This window comes from Podarcis liolepis (assembly GCF_965112155.1).
Source record: "Podarcis liolepis genome assembly, chromosome: 7".
In the NCBI taxonomy this organism is placed as follows: domain Eukaryota; kingdom Metazoa; phylum Chordata; class Lepidosauria; order Squamata; family Lacertidae; genus Podarcis; species Podarcis liolepis.
Genome location: NC_139561.1, coordinates 65,368,046 through 65,381,762, shown reverse-complemented (window position 1 = coordinate 65,381,762; position 13,717 = coordinate 65,368,046). Strand labels below are relative to the sequence as shown.

The window sequence follows — 13,717 nt, the reverse complement described above, 5'->3', positions numbered from 1 at the left end:
TTCCCCAAACCAGGTACATCTGAATTGAGTCCGTTCTCTGACCCACGCCAGTTTGACCGGTCCTTTTCTGCATTACCGGGCTTCACTGAGACCAGGATGCATTACCCCGGTGCAATGTCGGCAGCCTTCCCTTACACAGCCTCACCTTCCGCCACTGGAATTGGTGGCATCAGCATGACCAGCATGCCCGCCACCACTCGGTTCCACCATACCTACCTTCCTCCACCATACCCCAGCTCCACCCAAAACCAGAGTGGACCTTTCCAGACCAACCCTTCCCCTTACCACTTGTACTATGGCACATCATCCGGGTCATACCAGTTCTCCATGGTAGCGGGGGGAGAGCGCTCACCAACGAGGATGCTTTCCTCTTGCCCAAGCGCATCAGCTGGAAATAACTTAATTAATCCTAGCCTTGCCAATCAGAATGACGGCGTTGAGGCAGATGGCAGCCACAGTAACTCACCTACAGCCATGACAACTCCTGGGAGGATGGATGAAGCTGTCTGGAGACCGTACTGAAAGAGGACTAGGAAACCAGATGCCTTTCACTCTTACTGAATTAAAATGCCCAACATGTGCTATGTTAGTTGGTCATTAGAAAGGAGGCGATAATGAAAAGGAGCCGTCAACAACTTTTCCCAATGCGCATCACATTGCTCTTGTAGAAAATATAGGTTGTTAAGTTAATTCAGCAAATGGAGACTGGAGATGGGCTGAACTTTGTATACATTTCAAAACAAAACCCTCCCTCCCTCTTCTTAAAGTTCCTCTTGACAAATCTTGATTGTGTACGCAATGTACATAGGAATGTACAGGTTGGAAATGCTCTGTTCCTTTGTAGTGTTGTGGCTGAGTGTGAAAAGCCCTAGTCAATCATCTCAAAGGTCATGAAATTTTAAGAGTGAATGAATGAATGAATGTGTTTAGCTCTTCAGATACTGTTGAAAAAGATATGTAAAGCCAAGTTAATATGAGGACAGGACCAGAATGTCACCATGCCCTGCACCACACTCTTTCTATCATTCAGTGGTGGCCTTATCAGGCGGCAGCATAAGGTAGTCACATCAGGTGGCGAATCTGGAATGTCAGGATATGCTGGAAAGTTCTCCTACACAAGTTCCATTGAGGTGAATGCAGTTGCTTAATCTTTTAGCAGGGCTCGTACGCCAGGGGGAGGAGCTTCTCAGATCTGACTGCAGTTAATTTAGTACTGGGAAAGGGTGCTATTTTGAATTTCCTGCTTTATACTACCAAAATATCGTACGCCAGCCGTGAACCTATATGGCCATTTAACTACCACTCTGAATACACCAGATTCAGTTGGTGGGGTGAGGAGTCATGAATGGCAGCACATACAGTATCGCAACAGGTGTGATCCAGAAGCAGTAAAAGCAGCTGGAATCATGCTGGTGATCTGTTCCTGAGTGGGTTGTGGGCAGGGATTTTGCTAGGTACTCAAGGAACAGGTTCCTGGCACAAATTTGCATTTGATACATTATATACATAGATACGAATTTCTGAGCAAATTATGATGGTAAATGCAAAAGTGTTACCAGCAGCATACTCAGCTAACTGCCCAAGAAGCAACATCAAACAAGGCTTTGTTTTTGTTTCATTTTAAGGGGGGGGGGGGAGAGGAGGAAAGGAGGTGGAGATCTGGGACCAAGTGCAAAAGACCTGGGGCTCAGACCCCCAATGGCCCTGGCTGTAGGTAGGGGTGGGGAGAAAATTCAATTTCACATTTAAAGGTGAACTTACATAATTTGCACTTTCTGAAAAAATACAAGAACCCAAACACTGTCATACCTCAAAATTTGAATGTCTCCAAATTTTATAAAGCAGTTCTCCAACCAGGTGATGTGTGCAAAATCCATAAAGAGTCCATCAAAATGCTAATATTAGTGAAAATAACTTGCAAAAAATGCATTATATTAGGGGGAATTGAATTACAAAATTGTATATATAGACAATATTAGGAGAAACTCAGAGTAAAATGTTGATGAATTTTCATAAGGACTTAAAAAGAATTTACAAACTTCTGTAGAAATGTGGAGAACTGAGTTTAAGATTGGGGAAAATGAGAGGAACCAAATTTAGCCCATCCGTAAATTAGCCCTTCTCTAGTTTTGGGGCTGAATCTAGCCTTTCGTCTTCACCAGACAGACAAATGGTACATTCCAGCTTCCTTTATGAGCCTATGCATTCATCACCCAGTTGCCCTGTGCATGCTGTACCCTACCAAGGCCAAAGCTCTGGTTCTCCTTAAAATATTAAACCTGTGTCTGAGGTGTACCACTTTAGACTGCTGCTGGGGACTTACATTTAGATGGTCTCTCACTAAAATAAAGCATTTCTGGGAGCAGAAAACCAGCATATCGGGGATAGGTATGGAGGAGAAATTTGATTCAGTTCATATTTAAAGTTGAATATATCAAATTTGCACTTTCTGAAGCAATAAGAGAACCAAATTGCAGTCATCCGTAAATACTTGCACTTATCTGAATTTTGTGATGCAGCTCTGCAACCAAACAATATCACAAAAATGCATATATTATGGGAAAGTATGTGTGTAAATTAATTTATTAGTGAAAATAACATACAAAAATGCATTAGGGGAAATTGCTTGAAAAATGCGCATTAGTCGAAACTAAAATGCAGATGAATTTTCATGAGGATTAAAAAAAATATAAGAAATTGCTTCATAAATATGAAGAACTGAATGTAAAATTGGAAAAATGAGAAATTGAGAGTACCAAAATTGACAGAACCTTCCATCACTAATCAGAGGGAAGGTTGACTAGAACCTAGCATCACAACCCAGTGAATAAACGAGGAATGAATCTGCCCTCCCCTGACACTGATGGTGCCATTGGCCACACTCCTCCAGAAGCCTTTCAAAAAGACACACCTTTAGTCTGAAAAGACCCAATAGCTATAGGTCTGTTCCACACAATCAGGAACCCTGAATGGCCAAGCCTTGCCAGCTGCACAAAGCAGCCCTACTGGGCATGCAGCAGAGCTTCATAGGGCCCCTTCAGACCGTGTGACCCCCCCCCCCGAAGGAAAGGAGTGCAGCTCAGCAGCAGAGTATATGCTTTGCCTGCAGAAAATCCTGTGTTCAATCTCAGGCTTTAACTGAGAAGGAGTTGGAAAGACAAATGTTAGAAACCCTGTAGAGTCACTGTAGATAGCAATGAGCTAAATGAACCAAATGGTATTGGGGAAGGGGGAGTTCAGTCCACATTTTAATGCAAACCCTACCTAATTCGCTACGTGGACTGAAACACAGCTATCCTTCAAAATCCATGCTTCTCTGATTTTTGTGATTCGGTTTTCCAAACAAAAAATGTGAACAAAAATGAGTTTATTTGGGGGAAGTGTACATCATGAGATTTGAATTGCAAATATGTTTCTATTCTGAGAAATGAGCACCCATACGCTGGTGAAAGCAAACTAATGTGGAAATACGGCGAAGTGAACTGAAGATTGAAAGAACTGAGAGGCACTTGCCTGTATAAGGCAGCTTCCTATGTTCCTATGCTAATGAGCATGTCACTGTCTGGTCCAAGGCTAGCAGCAACACTCCTGTTCTTTCCTGTGAACATCCTCCTTGTGTTCCATACAGATGGAATATTTTGGTATAGAGGAGCCTTCAGTCATTGAAGCCCCGACCAGCAGCCTGATGTGGTATGACCCAGACACCAGTTTACCACCACAGTGCATGCCAGATCATGATGAAGGCCTGTGGCTCAGTAGTAGAGCATCTGCTAGGCAAGCAGGAAGTCCCTGCAGGCATCTCCAGGCAGGGCTGTGAAAGACTCCCTGTCTGAAACCCTGCCAGACAGTATAGAATTTGGAGCTTGATGGAGCCCAGTGATCTGCCTCAGGATAAGGCAGCTTCCTATATTCCTCTCATCAGAAGCCCATGGAGACATCTATGTTTAGAGCCTATACTGTCCCACTTTAAACTCCTAGGTATGCAGGCCTGGGTTCTGACAAGAGGTGCTTTTAGGTAGGCAGGTATTAGAACTGTGAACAAGTATCTTATTGCTGATTTTAACAGAGGTTGTAAAGCAAAGGGCATGATCCATCACCATAGTGGGATCATGACAGGGCATAAAGGACTCCTCCTTCCTCTGCACATGCGAGGCATCACATGAAACAATAGTGCAGTGGAACATTTTGAAGCACCAGAGCCCATCATGTCAGCTCCCAAAGCCACACGCCTAGGGAGCAGCCAGACACCCAGTTTATTAGGAACAGCATGACTGTAGTTCTCTGCAGAATTTCCTGTGAGTAAGCTCCATTGAATCCAGTGGTGCTTATTTTGATTGCTTAGATTCAAGTGCAAAACACATTGAACCTAAACAAAAGATCTTACACCAGCTGAAATGCACCTTTAGCTTTTTATTAGAAATGCAAACAATCTTGCAAAGAGGTATTATAATTTAAACCGCTAGCATGAAGTAGAAACCTTATCAAAGAAAAGGCAAGATGTCTCCAACCTCTGCTTGGTTAGGTTCTTCATTTTCTGATTTCCTCTATGCTAATCTGTCACAAGCAAACTTGAAAGCCTTGTTATCACTTCATTCACTTCCACAAAGCAAGTTGGATCCATCACTTAACCCATGCTCCAGCACACGGCAGCATCACTCCAGCTCTGAAAAGGTCTCCCCTGCATTTCCTCTCTACTACCCCACTGACCTCAAATGGGAGACTGCAATTCCTTCATCATTGTACAGACCAGACCAAATAAAATCAAGTGCACACACACACACAGCCCTTCCATTGGTGGAAGGGAAGACACAGGAAGTTTGATGCTCCCCATTTGGAATAATGGCCAATGTGCTATGGCGTGTGGGGGAGTGTATGTCCAGGAAGGGGGAGGAAAAAACAGAGGGCTTTATTGGGTTCTATAAACATCCCTCTGTGCTCATGTTAAACCACATCCTATATAGGTCACTACATATTAACATGGCTCATCACACATTTGACAAGCCCATTATGTGTATTTGCATCTGGTGTAAAATGAACAACCCCAAATTGTTTTGGTGAGAGCTTGTTTTTAAGTAACTGCTGGCTGCCTCTAATAGAGCCTTGATGGTTTTTCTCAAAGAGGAAAACCAAAAACATTCAGGACTATCAAGTGTGTTCTCGATATGCACTTGTAAACCACATTAGGAAGTGCAACCTCTGTCAGCCCAACCCTTTCAAGTTAATGATGGATTGTCATGCACAGGTGTGAATAAAAACACATGTGTTTTATGAAAGCGGTCAAAAATTATTTGACCTGGAGGATTTTATTTTATTTTATTTTATGCTTTGCACTATAATATGCTTCTTTTTTAAAAAAAATGAAATGCACAATTGCTTGTACAGTAAAATATTTTGTTTGGTTCAAGGAATATTTAACTGTAAAAAGAATAAATCTACTTTGGTCTTTATTTGTTATAATAATATAATTCTTTTTTAAAAAATGTTGCTGAAGGATCCTATTTCTTAGAACTTGTGTGTGGAAGGTTTTTAATTGGTTGGTTGCTTTTTAAACAGAACAATAATTAGACTAGAATTCTTTTTTTAAAAAAAACACCTCTGCAATCTGTGTTTAACACAGCAGAGACTGGTTTGTTTGTTTGTTTGTTTGTCCTTTCTTTTTTCCTTTTCCTTTTTTAAAAGGAGCTGATTTTGATTATGAATATTTTAAAATGTATTAATAATATTTAAAAGGTGAGGGTCTGCACAGTATTCCACCCCTACTTACTGGCAGCTCTGTTCTGAAATGTAGCCTGCCCTACTTCTTTTACATGTAGCACTTCTATCTATCAGGGATGCAGATTCTGTTGCAAAATTCAACAGTCCCAAACCAAAGTTTGGTGAAAACATGGAAAGGTGTTTTGTTTTTGTATGTTTGAACAAGCTTACCTTGCCACCTCCTGCCCTTCCACCCGGGTGGCTACTCTCACTTGATGCAAAATGGAGATTCTCCACCTTGCTTTCTGCATCAGCAGCAAAATGGCCTCTCATTCCATCAGCCTCGTCTTGCAGATTCTTGGGAGCTGAGCCAACCATAGCGGAGTGGTCAGCGCTGCATTTCCCTTTCCTAGAAGACAAATAAAAGGTCCATGTTCTTTATCAGATATACATGATGATATTGCTAGGTGTTGCGTGTAATCATTTTAATGCCTTGCCATGTGGAATAAATAAATGTACGGTTACTGATGGAGAAATTGGCTCTTGGCTGTTGACTCTCACCCAGTGATGCTCCTTCCACTGAAGTGAATGGGGATATCTGAATGTACAGAGGCCAGATGCAATTCCTTGCCAATCGTGTGTATGATTCCAGATTCCACATGCCCATTACACTGCACTGAGGAGTGGGCTTCTGGTGGAGAGCAAATGCCTGTAAGTTTCTGCATTGTTGTCTCAAAAAAGGCAGCAGTCATGGCCAGGGATAGGCACAACAATCGCGCCTCTCCATGCTGGTACATCTCCTTGCCAAGGGCTCAAGGCACAGGGAGCAGGGATATAGCTCCTTGCCAAAGACGCAAGGGAGCCTGTGTATGCCTCTGGTCACAGCAGTACATCAAACTAGCAGTGTATTATCTTTCAAAGTTGAATCACAACTTGGGAGAAAGGCGGGATATAAATACATTAAATAAATAATTTTCTGGGTGGTATTGCTGCTGCTGTTTGACGGTTGAATGCCTAGCATGATGAAAAGTTCAGACTCATTCTGCTCACATTTCCCCCATTAAAAAATCCTAGAATTACTAGGAAGGGTTCTTACAGGGATCCAGACCCTCTACTTTCCATGGTAGTCCCCCTTTACTGTCTTTGGAAGGCTAAAATGGGAAGGGGGCTCAAGGAGGTGGAGATGGAACTTGTGATAAATGGAACACTGCAATCCAAGGACCCCTGAGACATTTGTGCTGTTGCACATGACCAGTGGGATGGGACTGTGGACGGCATGCACATTTTCACATTGCAAGGTAGATAGGAATGGTGAATCACTGGAGCTGCAAAAACCATGGGAAGTATTGGCTCCAGTGAGTTTTTTATAGTTGGGGTGATGGGGGTAGCGGGTGGCAAAGGAATTCTACTGAAGCCTGTTGTCATCTACCTGAGGTACCATACAGAGGAGCCTAAAGCTTTTTGCCACTGAGCATCTACATCAGGTGTGGGAAATCTTTGTCCTTGCAGATGTTACTGAAATACAGCTGCCATCTACTACAGCAAGCATGGCCAATGGCCAGGGACGACTGGAGTTCAGGGGGACTTCAGGGGGAGGGAAGGCAAAGACCAGTGCAAATTAACTAGATTTGTTATTTACACTGTCCAAATGCCAGTAATTATGTCAAGCAGGATGAAGAGGGGTAGGAGGAGCCAAGAAGAGCCTGCCTGCTGCATCAGGCCAGTGGCCCATTAATCCAACATCCTTTCTCATAGCGGCCAACCAGATTCCCATGTTAGGGATCTGAGCACCTCAGCAACACACACACTTCCCTAAGATTTCCTGGGGACCTGTGTAGTAGAATCCAGGCATACTAGTTTTCTATGTTCAGGGACTCTGCTTATATGGAGGAATATTTAAATCACACGAGTTCCTTCCTGCAATTCAAATACAGCCCTCACCCAGATTTACCACCTCCATGAGAACTATGAACATTTGTTTGTTTTTTTAATGGACATTTTTGTGAACCTAAGAGCCTAGGTCAGATTGCCTGGTGTGTGTGTGTGTGTGTCTGTTCTTTGTGCTTTAAATACAGCCCATGTGCTGCTGAGCCTCGGGATCTCAGTTCAAAATGAGAGTTCTTTCTGACGCCTAGCAATTATTTCGACCCTCCTTCTGCGCCCTGCTGCATGCCCCATAGCTGCATTTAGAAGAAACCACAAGAAACACTCAAACGGTGAGAATTTTGCTTCACAGTCTTGACTAACGGAAATATGTTTCTAGTGCAGCCACACAGCACAGAGCCACCTTTTTATCACAGCTTCTGGGAGAGGAAACACTCCCCCGGGGTGTGACCATTATTTGTAGGAACTTTCCGTTCCAAGCTGATCCGAGCTTCTTGGAGCTTGATTTAAGAGTGAAAGAGGCAATTAGAGGGGAGTGGGCAGAAGAAAACATCAGAGGCTCCCTTTTGTACACTGAAGGACTTCGCAAACCTTCTCTGTACCATTATCCGCCAGCTTTTGGCTCAGCTAGGCTTCCTGCCCCAGAGAGTTTAAAAATCGCTGGGTTAAGCAGACTTTCTTAATTAACTCCCAGTTCACTGGTTTACCAACTGGCGATGGCTAAATATGACTTTGCAAGGTGTGGCAGTTCAGGAGCTGCTCCCCTCCCATGTGCCAAAGCCCCAGGCTAGAGTGGGTCCTCAATCTCAATATTGTGCCACTGATGGCAACCTCCTGAGCACCAACCCAATCAGGCCTCCACTGCTGCCACCCAGCCCAGAATTGCTGATGCCGCTGCACAGTTTGCTGAGCTCCAGCTGGCACCAGGTGGCTGTCATCTTAGATGTCCCAAAAAGCAATCCACACTGTCAGCATCAGAAAATATATTTTGCCAAATCAAAGGCAGGAATTCCCAAACCGTGGTCTGTGAGCTTCGTACAGGTGGTCCGTCTGCAGCAGTCTGTGGATTTGTGAAGATGGAACTAAATATTCAGATTGCTTTTTAATTGTACTTGTATTGCTTGAGTCCTTATAGAATCATGGAACTGTAGAGTTAGAAGGGACCACGGGGGTAATCTAGTTCAGCCACCCGAAACCACAGGACTCTTTTTGCCCAATGTGGGGCTCAAACCTGCAACCCCGAGTCTCATGCTCTACCAACTGAGCTATTTTATTGCATTACAGTTTGAATTCTGTGCAATTCAAATTGTAGTACAGTAAAATACAACATACAAGAAATCAAGGAAGCCATAAAAATACAATTTCAAAGCACAGAGCATTGCAGAGAACGGCAGAAAAGCTGTTAAGCAGTCCTCAGTAATTTTCCAGTGGTCCATGGGGGAAAACCTTTAGTAACCATGGAGCTAAGGAGATGGCCACCTTAGGTTGCTGCAGGTGCGAGGTATAGTTTTTGAATGCTGCCCTGTATGATAAACTGGGTCATTAGATAGAAAGGGGCCAGCACAGTCAATTCCTTGCTGTGCTACTTTCCTATTCACAGGGAGGGTTTTCTGTTTCGTTTCTAATGCTAGGAAACATTAGCAAATTGTGAACTTCCGCCTACAGGCTGACGTCTTAAAGATCACGGGTCTATTGCACATAAAGCAGAACGAGGCAAGAGAGTGGGCCATATCACCTTGGTGAAGGTCTCAGCTTTTAAATGATGCTACCATATTAAAAGCAGACAAATCCATGCAAACAAACAAACACAAAGTTGAAAGGGGTGCTCTGGCCCTTTTTTGTGTACTTTGCTGGCTTCTATATGCAGGGAGTTTAACCAAGGAGAATCTTCAAGAAACTGTGATTTCACCCCACTTTCATTTTGAAGCAGTGTAATTCATTCCATCACCCCAACATGCTACCAGTCCATCTAGTCATGTCTTGCCCAAAACATTTTGCTGGCTGAGGCAAAGGACAAGAAGGAAAGGAGAAAATGCCCCATCTCCCCTTTCCATGTACAGTGGTACCTCGGGTTAAGTACTTAATTAGTTCTGGAGGTCTGTTCTTAACCTGAAACTGTTCTTAACCTGAAGCACCACTTTAGCTAATGGGGCCTCCTGCTGCTGCCACACCACCAGAGCACAATTTCTGTTCTCATCTTGAAGCAAAGTTCTTAACTTGAAGCACTATTTCTGAGTTAGCAGATTCTGTAACCTGAAGCGTATGTAACCTGAAGCATATGTAACCTGAGGTACTACTGTATAGGAGTCAACCAGATTGAGGGCAGCAGGCTACCTTAAAAGGATCAGGGCAGGCGGTATGACATACAGCACACATCTCTCTCCTCTGCCACTTCACCACCATGCCTCACCCCCTAAAATCTGTCACCTCTCTCTGACCTAATTATAGAGGTGTGGGGATGAGCAATTTGATCCAGTTGGCTTTTAAAGCCAAGCCTAACCAATTTGCACTTTCCAAAACAATATGCAAAGCAAAGCACAGTCATCCTTTGACATTTGTACTTCTTCAAATTTTCCAATGCAGTTATCCAGCCACGTTATGCTCAAAATGTTTAAAAAATGCATATACAATGTCTTTTCTCTGATGAAAATAGGGACGCCCTGAGGAAAAAGCGGGACATTCTGAGATCAAATCAGAAACTGATACGGCTTTTGCAAATCTGGGACAGTCCCTGGAAAACAGGGACACTAGCAGGGTCTGCCTTCAAATCCACTGACTAGGCTGGACTTTGTGCCTTGAGGAAGAATGGTTTCTTCAGCTTCATTCTCAGCCAGAACTTCCCTCCCTCTTCTTCATTCCTGCTTTCTCAAGGGAAGTTTTCACAGACTCGTCTCCATATACACGAGTCAGCCAATGTAAGCTTTGCCTCAGAAGGGAGTCACATCAAGGCCCTTTGAACTTGAATGCTGCGCTGCCATTTCAGCAGCTCTAATAACTGCAGTTATTCCACAGGGGTCAGACTGAGTCAGTGGCTTGTGGGGTGGGGAGAACTGCCAACCAGCAAATGTGGACAGTTCTAGAGAGAAGAAGTTGATCTCTGGAAGGGCAGCAGAGGGTGGCCTCTTCTGAATCATCAAGAGAAGGAGGAGAGCCTGGAGGTGTCATGTTCTGCAACAGCCCCAAAACTCCAGCGGTGCAGTAATGAGATTTTTTTTCCCACACAGAGAGAAAGGGATGCCTGAGGAAAGAGTTTCAATTATTTAGCTTTGCAGCAGAGGATTAAATGCTCGGAGCCAGTGTTCCTCAATTAATTCTAGGGTGGGCTAGCCAGTCTGCAACTCATAGGTGTGGCAGAAGGACATCATTAGGCAGACTCATACATCATATGTTTATATGGGGTGTTGGAAGCCCATGTCTTAAGGCTGCCAACTTATTCACCAGCCCCTGCTCCTCTCCCTTTACCACCAACTTGATCCACAATCATAAGCATGTGATCTCCCTCCATGTAACCAGAAAGCTTTGCAGGTTGGCATTTTTTTTCTGTAGAAGAAGCTATCCTTACAAGCACTGAAGAAACCCAGGATGTTTTTCTCTTATCAGTTGGCAACTGCACTAGCCCTGGACTTCCTAAGTTGCAATATATTTTTTGGTCTTTTTTCCCTGTCCTGGTTTCTGTGCGTTTAACAGAAGTCCTGCAAAATTAGTTTTCCTTGCATGAAGATAAGGGATTGGGAAAGTGTTCCTCTGCAGAGACTTTTGTTTGTTGCAGTTATATCCCACTTCTTCCTCTAAAGAGCTGAAGGTGAAGTACATGGTTCATTTAATTCACACAACAACCCTTTGAGGTAGGTTAGGCTGAGAGGTGATGAGCTTCATGGCCAAATGGGGAGTTGAACCCTGGTCTCTCAGGTCCTACACCCTAAGCACAACACCACCATACCCTCCAACATCCTGGGGACCAAAATTAGGATGCTCATTTTTTGATCCTGCGCTCTCGCAAAATAAGCTTTTTTTGTCTTGCAGTACCAAAAAATGAGCATCTTTTGGTCCAGCACTCTGGCAGGAACCACCTGACTCACACCAGAATGAGTGTCTTTAGGTCCAGAGCTCTGGCACAAGCCAGCTGACTCACGGCAGAACGCCAGACCGAAAAATTGGACATTCTGGGTACCAATCAGAAGCCAGTAATTGTTTCTGTAATTCCAGGGTGTCCAGGATGGTTCAGTGGTATGCAGCACACTTGTCATGGAAGGCCCACAGGACACACCAGCCAAGAAGCTATGCAATTGACTGTATTCTCTCTCTCCAACAAGAATGAAACAGTAACAACCCCACCCAGGCACCTGTCTAGTGCCACCTGTACAATAACACCACCACAGTTAGGTGTGAGGAACCTTTGGTCCACCAAGAGTTGCTAAACTACAACCCCATCATCCCTAGCCTCTGGTCATGCTTGCTGGGGCTGGTGGGAGTTGAAGTTCAGCAGAACCTTGAGGGCCAAACGTTCCCCATACCTGAGTTAGTAGGTGATGGGAAAGACCTTTGTCTGAGCTGCTGGGGAGATGCTGCCAGTCAGAGTAGACAACACTGGACTAGAGGGTGAAACAGTCTGATATGCTGATCTGAACTGTCCAATTTGCACTTCCAAAACAAAATGCAAACCAAAACACATAAATGATCAATTGATGTGCAACCACCGACAGAACCGAGGGCCAACTAGGGCAGGTTGCACTTACGCACACTCTGCCGATGCAGGGAGTGGGGAGGGTGCAGGAACAGAACCCTCATACAATATGGTCGCTGCCTGTATCAAAATGCATTACATTAGGGAACCAAAATGTTGTTTCATGGGGGGGGGGATACTTGTATACCATAATGCCATTAAAAATCAAAGTGATTTAAAACACACAATAAAAACCATGCAAAAAAATTAAATCTCAGATCATCAGCTAACAATCACAGAAGATGCTGTCTGCACAGGGTTAGTGGCACAGAAACATTTTCTGCAAACATTCGAAAGTTAAAATAGAAGGCGCCTGCTGAATGAAGGCATTCCATGAGACTGGGCTGCTGACACTAAAGGCTCAGCATCATGTTGATGTAAAATGAGCCTACCAAGCTGGGATATAAGATAGAAACGTATATTAGGAGAAATTAACACTGAAATGGTGAATGAATTTTCAAGAGCCACAGGAGGGGTTATGATAAAGAACTACCCAGCAGAACCAAGTGCCCCTCTTGCCATCTCCTGAGTAGGCTCCAATTTGGTACCAGTAATCTCTTCTCAAACTTGTTGATACTTGACAGTTCAAGATCTTCCCCACCCGCTCATCACCAGAAGCCCAAGTACATAATGTGCATCATTCCATGAGGGACGTGGCTGAATAATTATTTTTAACAATGCAGACAAAGTTGACTTTTAAGATGTTAATTCCCTGACAGTAGCCGGGGAAATCCAAGTGAAGTGTCTCATGCCCAAGAAGCCTTATGGAGACTTGGCCGGGCTGCCAGATTGGAGAGCCAGAGAGAGAGAGAGACAGTAGAAATTAAAATGTATTGCTAATCTGTGGATCTTTTGTTCTTGGCAGTGTACAGACAAGACATAAAAATGATGGAAATGACATGTCTTTGGCATGATTTTGCCCAGCTTGCTACAGTAAATACTCATTTTCACTAAGCAGCAGAGAATGAAAGTAACTTTAAAACTTCAAAGTGGCATGATAGGGAAATATGGAGAACAATTATTCTCATTAACTCGACTTTTGAATCACACGAGATGATGGGAAAGATAGATGTTTTTAATTAGGAAAGCTAAGGAAAGCCACAAGGAAAAAAGCTTTTGCATCGCCTCTGAGTCAACATGTGTGTACATCAGTATGTGGGCATTTATAGACAAGAGGGATGTGAACACTGAGCCAATGGAACTGAGTGGGCACCATAATAAGGCAGAGTCCTTCAGTTGCGAGAGCAGCAAAGTCTTTGTGGGAAGGGATGCAGATTGGTGGTAGAGAACACGTTTTGCATGTTCCATTCCTGGTGTTTTCAGGTAGGGCTTGGAGAGACCCTTGCCTGAACTTCCAGAGAGCTGTTGCCAGTCAGTGATGAGCCCATGCAGTGTCCTATATTCTCAAAGTTCCAC

The 13,717-nt window shown here is 43.8% G+C and overlaps 1 protein-coding gene across 1 annotated transcript in view; it reads left to right on the top strand.

Moving 5' to 3' along the window:
* Positions 1 to 6,230, top strand: part of RUNX3 (RUNX family transcription factor 3) — a 137,741-nt gene extending 131,511 nt beyond the window's left edge. Inside the window, exon 9 of the mRNA XM_083511985.1 lies at positions 14 to 6,230. Within this exon, the coding sequence (XP_083368111.1) occupies positions 14 to 522 (509 nt within the window). The 3' untranslated portion in view covers positions 523 to 6,230. The remainder of the gene's footprint in view (positions 1 to 13) is intronic.
* The last annotated feature ends 7,487 nt before the right edge of the window (positions 6,231 to 13,717 follow it).